Source organism: Epinephelus fuscoguttatus, linkage group LG12 (assembly GCF_011397635.1).
Source record: "Epinephelus fuscoguttatus linkage group LG12, E.fuscoguttatus.final_Chr_v1".
NCBI classification, from domain to species: domain Eukaryota; kingdom Metazoa; phylum Chordata; class Actinopteri; order Perciformes; family Serranidae; genus Epinephelus; species Epinephelus fuscoguttatus.
The window spans coordinates 18,847,226-18,859,263 of record NC_064763.1 but is presented as its reverse complement, the minus strand read 5'-3'; the positions used below and the strand labels follow the sequence as shown (position 1 = coordinate 18,859,263).

Genomic DNA, 12,038 nt, shown 5'->3' with positions numbered 1-12,038 from the left:
AATATGATTTCCAATACCATCAAAATGACAGAGGCTCATCTTTCTATTACACTCACTTAGAGAGGCTGTATTGAAGATGTATTGTAGCCAGCCAGCAACAGCACAAAGACAGCAGGAAAAATAAAGCCTATTTCTGTACATCTAGCTGGGCGTATTAAAGGGATATTGCACCCAAAAATGAAAATTCAGCCATTATCTACTCACCCATATGCCGATTTGAGGCCCTGGTGAAGTTTTAGAGTCCTCACATCCCTTGCGGAGATCGGCGGGTGGAGCGTCTAGCACACCTAATGGCAGATGACGCCCCAGACTAACGTCCAAGAACACAAAATTGAATCCACAAAGTATCTCCATACTGTTCATCCGTAGTGATCCAAGTGTGCTGTAGCCGCGACATAAAAAGTTGTTTTTCGAAAAATGTCATATGAACTCTGTTTTTAGCCTCACTGTAGCTTGTAGCTCTGACTGCTTCTCTGTGCTTTGTGTTCTTGGACGTTAGTCTGGGGCGCCGTCTGCCATTAGGTGTGCTAGCCGCTCCCCCCACTGATCTCCACAAGGGATGTGAGGACTCTAAAACTTCACCAGGGCCTCCCTCGGCATATGGGTGAGTAGATAATGGCTGAATTTTCATTTTTGGGTGCACTATCCCTTTAAGAATTTGTCGCGACCAAACCAGAGGAGCTCATTGTTGGAGCTATATCTATCCAGACAACTAACGAGACTTTATTTTGTTTCTGTCAAGTTTAACCCTTTGAAACCCGGAGCGACATCACTTTTCTTGTACTGCCTTTAGACACCTTTTGCAAGTATTTCAACCTTCGAACCGTGAACAGATTGGTGCTTTTTCTTTCATAAACAAGGCAAAAAAGGTAGTAAGCAACTTGGTAAGAACGGTCCCACAAACTGCAAAAACAAAAAAATCTAAACAAAAAAACCCAACAGAATTAGAAAAATATTTAAACAAACAAACAAACAAAAAAAACTACAGAAAAAAGAAAAAGGCTAGGGCAAACTATAATTATTATTATCATCATTACATTTTAAAATTATGTCATAGAACTATTATAATTTTAAGCACTCTTTCCAGATTATTTCCTTGTTTGTTATTAATTTTCTTTCTTTTTTTAACTAATATTCTTGTTTTAATTTTCTCTATTTACTTTTTTTTTTTTGGCCTTTTTTTTTTGTCATTTCTTCTTCCCATATTTCAAAAAAATCAAGCCAGTTTGCTCATTGAATAAAATGAGTTTTACAATGAGTTAACAAGGCAGGTAAGCTAACGTTCGTCTTAGTTCTGTGAAAGAGACACTATAACTTAGACAGTGCACAGTTGTGTTTCTCTGTTTAATAAGGAGAAAGAAGTGTAATAATATACCTTACGTGTTTAGTGTGTAGCAAACTCGAGCGTGTGGGTGGCACTGCACATTGTAATAGAAACTATTAATATAATGGAAAGGTAATTAACAATACAGTATAAATTATGTAACTATGTAAAATCAATGCAACATTTAAGAATTGTGTAATGAAACATTTAGGCTTCTGTACTATGTGCAATAGAGCAGAAACAATGTGAAGTAATCTTGAAGTGCCTTGAATGACGTTTACTTTGTCAGTGTGTTATAAGCTGTAAGTGCTCTACTTGATGTCCCAGGACATGTCTAGATAAGTTGTCACCCCTCTGATGACACTAGGTAAAGATCCCTGACCTCAGCAGTTGTCAGTGAGTTCTGACATCTCCTGTGTTCAGGGCTCACCCTTTGCACTCCGCTCATTCTTGACTGTTTGTTGTGAGTGAATAAAAAAAAAACCCAGCTCCATACCTTTGACCTATCATGCTCTACTTTCAGAGCAGTTAATGTAAAGTCAGAGAACGCATTGGCGCTTCAAGGGACAACTGAAAACCCGATCGCTCAATCTCAAAAATATGGTACAATTATTAGTATTAACAGAGTGTAAGTGTGGAAACTTTGGGTTTCATGATCCTACATATTAAATCATACTGTCACAATATTATTTTTTTTGTCCCATTTGCCTGGCGTTATTCAAACATATCAGATTCAAGCAATTAAAACATATTTCCAGCTAGCTGGGACACATGGAGGGAAGGATGGGACGCAGGGGGAAATTTAAGAAATGTATGGACGCACCTACATTACATCAACAGTGACAGAAATTAAATTTGCCATTATGTTACATTCTGTGGAGGGTTATCCATGGAAAACAATTACTTTCAATTTACAGAACAAAATTCAACGAAGTTTCCCAAATTTAATAGATTTAACTTTTTCAATCACTTTTGAAAACAAGATTGTGGATTTCCATGTCTTTTCCAGGTTTTCCATGACTGTGTAAACCCTGTCCTTTGTTCAGTAATATCAAGTCAATTTAATTTATATAGTTTGGTATCACAAATCACAATTTTTTTTCAACGGGCTTTACAATCCATCCCTGTCAAATCTATCTGCATTGTATTTGAGAATGTCAGTATTTCAGCCTTCTGATGTAAATTTGATGAGTAGCAAATTATTTGGTTGGTTATTTGTTCTGCCTCCAAAGAAGTATGATTCTCAGTGCAAAAAGGGCAACAGATACTGAGCAGCTGTGGTTTAGCAGTGGATAGAAACAGAGGCGTGTTGTAACTAAGATGGTGTTTTGTGAACCACACATATGGCATATAAATCCGGCAACATTAAGAAAGCCACAGTTTGTTTAAAGGTTTGAATATAATAGCAGGAGCCTGTAGTGAGTCATTTAGTAGAAACATGGTCTGAATGGAATCTGATCAAAAATAAATACAACTTACAGATAAATATTGTGCTGTGTGTGGGAACCTGCATGTACAAACCCCAAGAATCTACTAAAAGCATCAATGCACTATATGTCAATAGCATGAAAAGCTTTTCATGGGTATACTGCACACATACTCAAGACGATAAACAACAGAAGTCAGCCACAGAAAGTGTCACCCACTGCCAGAAGTAAGCTCTGCAACAAATCTTTGCTAAAGTGTACTCAAGCTTTGTATGCGATTCTCATAAGGTTTGGCTAAAGGCGTATCTGCTTATCTCTAAGTGCCTGTAATCAATGAAGGAAAGTAGTTAAGTACATTTACTAAAGTACTCTTCTGGGGTACAATTTTGAAAATTTTTGAAAATTTCCATTTTCTGCTACACTACACTTCTTTTTACACCCCTGCATTATTTGACTGATTGGGTTAATTATCAGATCAATAATTTTACATAAAATTAACCCTGTGGGATTGAAATCACAACTCTGTACAAGCAGGTATGTTTTGAAGGAAACATAACGCCTGCCAGATTATGTTTCTAGAAACAAAATAAGGAATTACTGTTAGTTAAGAGGGGAGAGAATTACCAGAGGACCCAGGATACGATATTATCACAATACTTATATTACTGCTACTTATATTATTTTGATTTTAAATATGTTACAATTTTAAATATGTTGTGATTTGCTGAGTATTGTGGTGAAATATATTGCCATACTATATTGGGATTTATTACCCTTTATCAACTGTAAATTATGTCCCCAAAGGAAAGAGGACTAGTGGAAAGCCTGAGGAAGAAAGCGCAGACCTCCCTGCCCTTCCATGTGCCTACGTGGAAAGCCAAAGACAGGGAGAGCAGAAGCAAAGACCCCAGGGAACAGAACAACTAACGCTATGCTCAGTTTGTTTCAGGAAATTAAGATAAATTAATTGACTTGTGGCAAAGGTTGCAGCGGTATACCGGTTTCACGGTATACAGTGATATCAGTTATCAGCCGAGTACATTTGCTAATCTACAATATTGAACTGGACACTGAATCTCCCCTTTATATTACTTATTTTCAACAGGGAGACTTTTTACACAAACCACTGACAAAATAGTTTCAATTATAGTAATGAAATGTTTGTTCTACCAACAATAACCCTTTCATTTTCATTCCTTTAAGGGTCATTCTGACTTATAATATTATAAATTCTTTAATTGTGTGATATTGTGAAACTGCAATATCTTCTGTTGCAGTTGTCGTACTGTGAAAATCTTATATAGTTGCAACCATACTTGTGGCACACTTTTTAAACAACATACTTTTAATCTTTGGGGATGGTTGACAGGTATGAAGTATTTTCATGTCAAAAGGCTCTAGTCTAACTGAAGTCACAAGTTATTAGTGTTAAAGCCCAAGTCGAGTTACAAGTCATTGGTGATTAGCATTGTCGCCTCACAGCAAGGCTGGTTCCAGGTTTCCGGGGTGAGGGAGCGCTTCTGTGTGGAGTTTGCATATTCGCCCTGTGTCAGTGTGGGTTTTCTCCAGGTACTCCGGCTTCCTCCCACAGTCCAAAGACATGCAGGTTAATTGACCCAGACTCTAAATTGACAGTAGGTGTGAACGTGAGTGTGAATGGTTGTCTGTCTAATGGGATAAGCAGTTATGGAAAATGAATGAATGAGTCTAAAGTCTTCAAATTTGCAACAAGCCATGAGACTCAAGTCCACATCTCTGAATACTGCATCAACAGTCGACAGTACCTAACATGTAAAAGTACTTATAACTTGCATATACAGTAAAACAACAAATTGGAGCCTTCTGTGTGAGCTTATGGCAACGATGAAAAAAAATGTGTAACCATATCTTCTGTTTGTACAAGGATAATGTTTCCTCACTATACACTCATAAAGGCATCAGTCAAATACCCTAAAATGTAAATGTATCTTTCCGAGAGTGGCCATCTGGCCATGGGAGAGGCCAGAGTTAACACACCAATCACAGGGCACTCAGTGTGTGTTAAATTGAATTAGTCCAGTGTGAGTCAGGTTGCTGTTTGCCCTCTGTGGGTCTGCGGCCCCAGAGTTGGCCCACTGGGGGGTCCTGGCACTGGCTTAGAGGACAAAGAGCTGCGAGCAGACACACAGAGCAGGACTTCAGTGTTGTGTTCTCTTTCCACTCAGAGGAATGTAACCCACCTCCAGCCTCTCCCCAGTCGCTACCTCCCTCTCATACCCTCTCACTTCAGGACATGAGCCCACACACAGGGGTAGCAATTACCCTTTCCCCAGACTCTGATGACCCTGGGTTCTTGACCCAGAAGCCACCATGCTCCGTGCCCTTCTCACCCTTTCTCTTCAGAGAGCAAGGGAGGAGGGGAGGGGGAGAGGAAAGACAGCCGCTCAGTCAAAAATGGCAACACTTGTTTAAGGTCACTTCCTATTCGCATACTGCTGAAAGGGTGCCTGTCAATCATGCGTAATCACATGGAGGCTGGCTGCTCCTGAGGCGAGACAGCTGGGAGCAGGAAAAGCCGACGGCTGCGTGTGCCCTTCTTCTCCTCCGACACACACTCAGCTTTCGGCCCAGACCCCCATAAGCACTGACACACACATCCTGTTCTTGTGTACACTTTCTTTTAACTGGGAACACAGACATGGAGGAAAACAGAAAAGTCTAGGAAAGCCAGGCCACCTAGGAGCGAGGATCAGTGTAGCCAGACATACAACACCAGCTGATCAAGCTGTTGAATTTTTCATATTTCGGAGTAAAAATACTGTCTGGAGCTTCTGCAATCAATTCAGTGCAAATCAGACATATTTCTGATTCAACGAGGCCTGTAACAAATCAGCTCGACTGTTCTATCTTTATTTCTTAACCCCTTCACTTAACAAGATTATTGAAATAAAAATCAACCAGCCATCTTGTGTGGACTCTTTCCGTTTCAGTTCCCTCCATTATCCTCCTATTTTTTTGGGGATAAAATGTGAAGTGGAAATGTTCTCACTTGACTTTGACCAAATGTAATGGGATGAGCAGTGAGTGGAAGGGAGAGGAGCATAGCACCTTCTTTCACTTTTACACCAGACACTGCCAGCGAACACCCGTGCCGTTGTCATGGTTGCTTTAACTTGTCTCCATAGTTTCGTCTTTGCCAAGTCTTGGAGCAACATTTCTTTTTGATCTGACACCTTTTCTTTTCATTTTTTTGCAGGCGTCTCTGCAAACCAACACTACATTAATGGTTCCAGTTATCTCTAATTAAGTTAATTAGCAGGTTTGGTTGAAAACAATAATACATCCTACACAAACAAAGTTGAGTGTGAAGCCTTTCATACTTATGTGTCATTTTTAAGGACAAATTAGCCTTTTTCTTTGTTATAAACCATCAATTGTTAATATTCAGTTAATTTGTGTTCATAGTTAAGAAGTTGACTTCTTTGTGGACACGTGGTGGAAAATTTAATTTGACAGACTGTAAAGAGGAATCATTAAAACAGATCTGCTTCTAAAAGATAAAAAAAGAGCAGCCATCTTCTCACTTCTCCACCTCAAGACTACTGAAGTACAAAATGGCAGACCAGATGGAAACGGAGCACTTCGGGCACCAACAGATGCTCCCACGAGGCCACTTGGCACGCACTCACTTATCCACAATAATAAGCCTGATGATGGCAAAGCCAGTCCAACACATGTATGCTGCTTCTGTATTTTTACAGCGCCAAATGTTCAAACTAAACCGTGAGAAGTTCAGCATAAACCACAGTAAACAGAGCTCTGCTTGGCCATGTTTTATGTAACAAGATAGCTTTATTGATCCTACAGTGCAGACACCTGATGCTAAGTGGAGAACTTGATCAGCATAAGGGGTCAACACTAAAACCGTTGTCATGACACAAAGAGAGACGAGGCATAATTGGGAGCTTATCGGCCGGCCAGCTGACTGGCTGGATGGTCACTGGTGGCTGACGTCTGGCTGATTGACTGCCTAGCTGGCTAAATGTCTGGTCAACTGACTGCAGGCAACTGTAACACTACCCGTTTTCATTAGCATAGCTGCGAACATTTGGGGAAAGTGCTAGCTGTTGACCCAAAGCTTGGCTTTCACAGTGTAATGCCATCCACAAAGAGGAGTCACAGTTGTGTCCCATCAGACTCAATCCCATTACACAAGCTATAGGATCTAATGTCCAGACTGTGACATGCCTAACTGCATTAAAACTTCTTAGCTGCACTACATCAAAAGACAAGAGCATGCCCTCTTTGTACATTAAGGTTTCTACAACACTTTGACATGCTATTAAGGCGTAAAGAAAAACAGACTTTTATTAAAGGAACAGTGTGTAAGATATAGATGGATTTAGTGGCATCTAACAGTGAGGTCTGCAGATTGCAACCAGCTTAAAATTCACTGAAATCAACCTGCTTAGAATTCCTTCAGTGTTCATTGTCCAGGTTTTTACCAAGAGCCAAATTATCCACAGAGGTCTCCTCCTCCAAAACAAACAGACGTGCCAGCTATAGTGGCTGCATGAAAACCCAAATGGCCCTGTCTCAACCTCAATTAAGATTTTAAATGTTGCTTGACGTTTTAGGGGTTGTGTTGTGTTTTGCTCATGGAGTGTGTTTTCACGTTTTTTATGATGTATGCTTCTTTTCTTCTGGACTATTATTATAAGGCAGCAATGCTTCTGCAGCTCCTGAGTCCAAGATGAATTTCCTTACAGGGACAATAAAGGATATCGTACCATAGTGTATCGTATCATACCATATCATATCGTATCGTAGTCCATGACAAAGTTCCCTACAGGACAATTAACTAAATCACATCATACTGCAACATACCGTACCATACTGTACAGCATCGCATCGCATCATATCATCTAGTGCCAGTGTTTGGTCTGTCCATTCTGGGCTACTGTGGAAACATGGTGGTGCAATATGGCAATCTCCACAGACCAGGACCTTTGTAGATGAAACGTCTCATTCTATGCTAACAAAAACACTGATTCTTATTTTAAGGTGATTATACACTAAAGAAAACATATCTATTTTATTATATTATATTCGATTTCTGCCAATATATCCTTTTAAATCTTACACAGTGGACCTTTAAATGCTGCACACACCAGACCTTTGATGTTAGGCATGCTACAGGTAGGGTAAGCCCTGTTCGTTAGTAAGAAGAAATCTGTGATGTTCTCGAGACTACAGGATCTCAGTCACACTTCAGCAACTAGAGTACTGAGTGCAAAAATCCGCACTGTTATTTAATAAACTGTATAAATATTTTTGCAGCTAAATGGCTTTAATTACATTTTCAAGGACATGCTCTCACTTCAGCAAACAGTGTCAGAAGCAATAATTTCTAAGTGGTCTTACTTAAGTGAGCACAGCACTTATAAAACACACAATACTGTCAAACAAATGGTATTAAACATAGCCCTTTTGCAGCATACTGCCTTTCAGTTAAATACTTTTTAACACAGGCCTGCAAAGTTCTACTGTGAATTTTAAAAAGCCACTGAGAGAAGCTGAGGAACGTCTGGAAATAGTATCCCTGCACAGCTCAATAATTCAACATTTTCATGGACAATCAATATCTCATGTTTAGATATTTGCCAGGACACTGAGGAGAGGAATCAGGCCAGGGAGAACAAAAAAAATCCAGATGTACTTACCTTCTCATTGTATTTGAACTTGACATAAAACCAACTGGACTTGATCATCCTTCTGTCGTCTGCTCCTGACTGATTCAGTGTGCCGGGGGAAAGTCTACGTCTCCTCCAAAGACGGATGTTGAATGTGCAGTGCAGTGACACTGAGATGTTTCTTTATCCTGCTGGTCTTTGTGCTTGTTCTGTCTCGCTCTGTCTCTGACTTCAAGCCTGTGAGCCTGCTACGGTTTCTTTCACTCCCTCGTCTTCGTGGTGTCGTGTGGTTTGGTGTGCGCAGTGTGTGTGCGGCGTGGTGGGCTTGGAAGGCTGACAGAACAGCTCCTCAGATGGGATTCAGCTGTGTTCAGCGGTGGTGGCAGATGCCAGCAGAGGAGAATGTTTCCCTTCTGAGTGGGCAAACTCTAAAGACTGAAGCACCAGCCTCCCTCACTGCCCTTTCCCTCTCTCCTTCTTCTAACCTCCTAGCTAACTATCTATACTACATGCTCCAGTTCTCCCTCTCTCTTGCTCCTTTTTTAAAAAATGTTCCCTTTTTCGAGCCCTTTGCTCACTCGATGTCTCCCCCCAGTGCTTCCTATTGCTCTCTTTCATGCACCGTTAAGCTCTTTCAGTCTGACCTCGTTTAACCCCCTTCTGTATCTATTTCAATCTTGCGTTTCTCTGCCCTCTGTAAAGTAACACTGTCTGCTTTATTATTTCTACAGACAGCAGCCCCTGATGTTGGTCTGACCCCGAAGGCGCGGCGTTCCCACGAGCCAAATAAACTCTGACGGCTGAACAAATGTGCCTCGAAAATGCTCTGTCAAATGCAGTTAAGTTGAGATCAGACTGGGTACAGCTCAACTCTGCATGATAGCTTCAAATATTTAAAACTACTGCAAAAGGGATTATTGTTGGTGTGCTGTGGATGCACATTTCATAAGATGTCAACCGCTGCAATTAAGCTTTTAAAGATCTGACCCCACATTTGAGCCGATTTGACACATTCTCAGTGATGTTGATAGGTTTTTAAACATAGCGAGTCCCCGGGACCCACAGGTGGTCATTTGAGTGAGTCTCCACCACAGTTTGTGTTTTTTGACAAGCTGTGTTTGATGTTATGTGGTTATATTCAGGTATGTTTAAAAAGGTGAGAAAATTGAACAAATAAAATCCCAAATCTGAAAATTATAGACTCTCTTTATGTGTATCTTTATGTAGAGTCTATGTATGAAACACCAAACAAATGTCACATCTTGAGTTGTGTATAGAGAGCACCAAAATCATCTACCCCGTGTCAGGTAAATCAAATGTGATATATAAGTGTGAATGTGCAGTAGTTGTAGTGGTATCATAACAGCCTGTCACAGGTTACAGCGTGATGATTAGAGGAGAAATGGCAGAGCATAAAGGTCCAGGTGGAAAAAAAAAACCAACTCAATCATTAAGGATTTTACTAAAAGAAGGAAATCACCTGTTGATTGATATATTGATCCCAGGGGACATTTTTTTAATTTGGGAGCTGTTTAAATGTGTAATTTGTGGTAGACTTTATTTTGTTGAACTATTAATATTGTATACAGAATCTGAATCTGAAAAAGTTACTGTTGTTTACAGACTAAAATATGAGATCATTTTTCTTTAGTTTTTACTGAATATTTCAACTGTAAGGTTAACACGTAAAACTATATCACTTATTTTGCTGCAATTCTATGTTCTGAAATCAATAATAAAATCTATTTTTTACTAATTCGTCATATTGTCACGAATATTGTTATCGCAAAAATACCCTGAAATATCTTGATATTAATTCAGGGCCATTTCGTCCACCCCTACTGGTGGATCTAATTTACACCACAGGATACAATGAAATCCCATTTCAATCAATATTTGTATTTTCTAAGAGCATTTCTGCTCTTTAAAACGGTATATTTTTCCTAAAACTGCGCATGAACAATCAATCAATTTCACTAAATCAGTTTTTATGTGTCAAATGTAATTATAAAGGACAATTTCAGTGCATTAATGATCTGATCTTTTAGGCCATTTTGTGGCAGCACAGCAAGCTATACTTTAAATGCAACTTTTGCATCTTACCACTATACAACATCTGCCTCCCCACTCTGGCATGAACATACATAACCGAGAATGTAGGAAGTTTGTTTGACCACAATTAATTTGTTCAGTTAAATCACCATGAAAACAAAGCCAAGGATGTATGGTTCCAGCAGGGGGCAGCAAACTGACATCCTGAGGTGAACCTTTAAAATGCCAGTCGCCTACTGTGAAGGCTTAAGGACTAAAAAGGCCACAGCCGGAGCAGAGACTGGGCCACCCAGCTAATGTTTACATACTGCCACTCCCCTCGGCGCACAGGGCCCAGAGCCCATACACACAACACCGCCTTGTATATAATCATGTCACCTTTGACTATTTCTCGAGATGTCTGCCAGATAGAATAGGCTCCTGTATCCCACAGGATTTAGCCAAATTTGGCAGCTCCCGAGTTACACTGAGGCAACCCCTCTATCACAGGACAGCAGTGGGTTATAAACAAAAGCAATCAGACCCAGTAGTGCCAATGGCTGTGTTAGCATCCATGGAAACATGGCCTCCCTCGGCCAGACCTTTGAGCCCAAAGCTTTGTGCCAGCGCAGCAAGAACGTCTGGCAGAAACCATTATCACTGTGGGACAACAAGAGACAGCATCTCTTAAAAGTCATGCTTATAAAATGGGGCTAAATCAACGATTTGTTTGTTATCCATACAAAATGAGGTCTGGGGTAAACTTTACACACAGTATGTATGTAAGACAGGTGTTGGGAGGTAATGGAATAAGTGTAACTGTGTTATGTATTTTAAACTATAAAATATGAGTAAGTATTTTGTTACAGTTACATTTTAAACTTGCAGTGTTCCAAATACAGTTACTGTCTTTAAAAATAGATGAAGGGATTACTTTGTTTTTGCTCTATTTTTCTGAATGAGTTTTGAATGAATGTGACTCAAGCAAGCGTCAGCCACAAAATCCATTTGATTTTCTATTGGTTTCTATTTAGTCTTCTCTTGCACTTTAAAAGCTCTGCAATGAATAAGGAATGGTGGATTTGTGAAGTTGAAATGAGGAGTTCTCTACACAACACCTCCTCCAACTACAATAACCTGAATAAGAGGACAGCAGATCACCAGGGAGCTGAAAGTTTCTGGTAAATGATCATCAGTGATAACAACCAACTTGCTGTTGGCCACACTGTATGTCATTTCCAGTAAATATCACAATATAAAACTTGTGTTTTCTGCTTAAAAATACAACTGTAGAAAGATAACAAGTACTCGCCTGTCTTTTGAGTGGTCACATCTCCAGTCGAGTGCACAGTTGATAGGTACATAGTTTGTTTACATGACGTAACAGAAGTGCATATTTAACCGACTAAGTGTGGACAGAGCTGCACTCGCTTGCCATCAGAACAAGGTGGAAAATAATATGAGGAACGCATTTCCCATAAACAGTTTTTTTAAAGTGTGTGCAGTGCACCTGTCACACAACAATGGCAGAGGAGATGCACAGCCAGGGCACTGAATGACCTCAGCAAGATGATTTAGAAAGAT

The 12,038-nt window shown here is 39.9% G+C and overlaps 1 protein-coding gene across 13 annotated transcripts in view; it reads right to left on the bottom strand.

Moving 5' to 3' along the window:
• The window catches only part of auts2a (activator of transcription and developmental regulator AUTS2 a), a 447,510-nt gene that overhangs the window by 275,484 nt on the left and 159,988 nt on the right, over positions 1-12,038 (bottom strand). Inside the window, exon 1 of one of the 13 annotated variants that reach the window (XM_049592787.1) lies at positions 8,454-8,601. The exons of the other annotated variants lie outside the window; for them this stretch is intronic. Coding sequence (XP_049448744.1) covers positions 8,454-8,501 — 48 coding nt within the window. The 5' untranslated portion in view covers positions 8,502-8,601. Of the gene's footprint in view, positions 1-8,453; positions 8,602-12,038 lie in introns of those variants that run through there. 13 annotated transcript variants of the gene reach the window in all.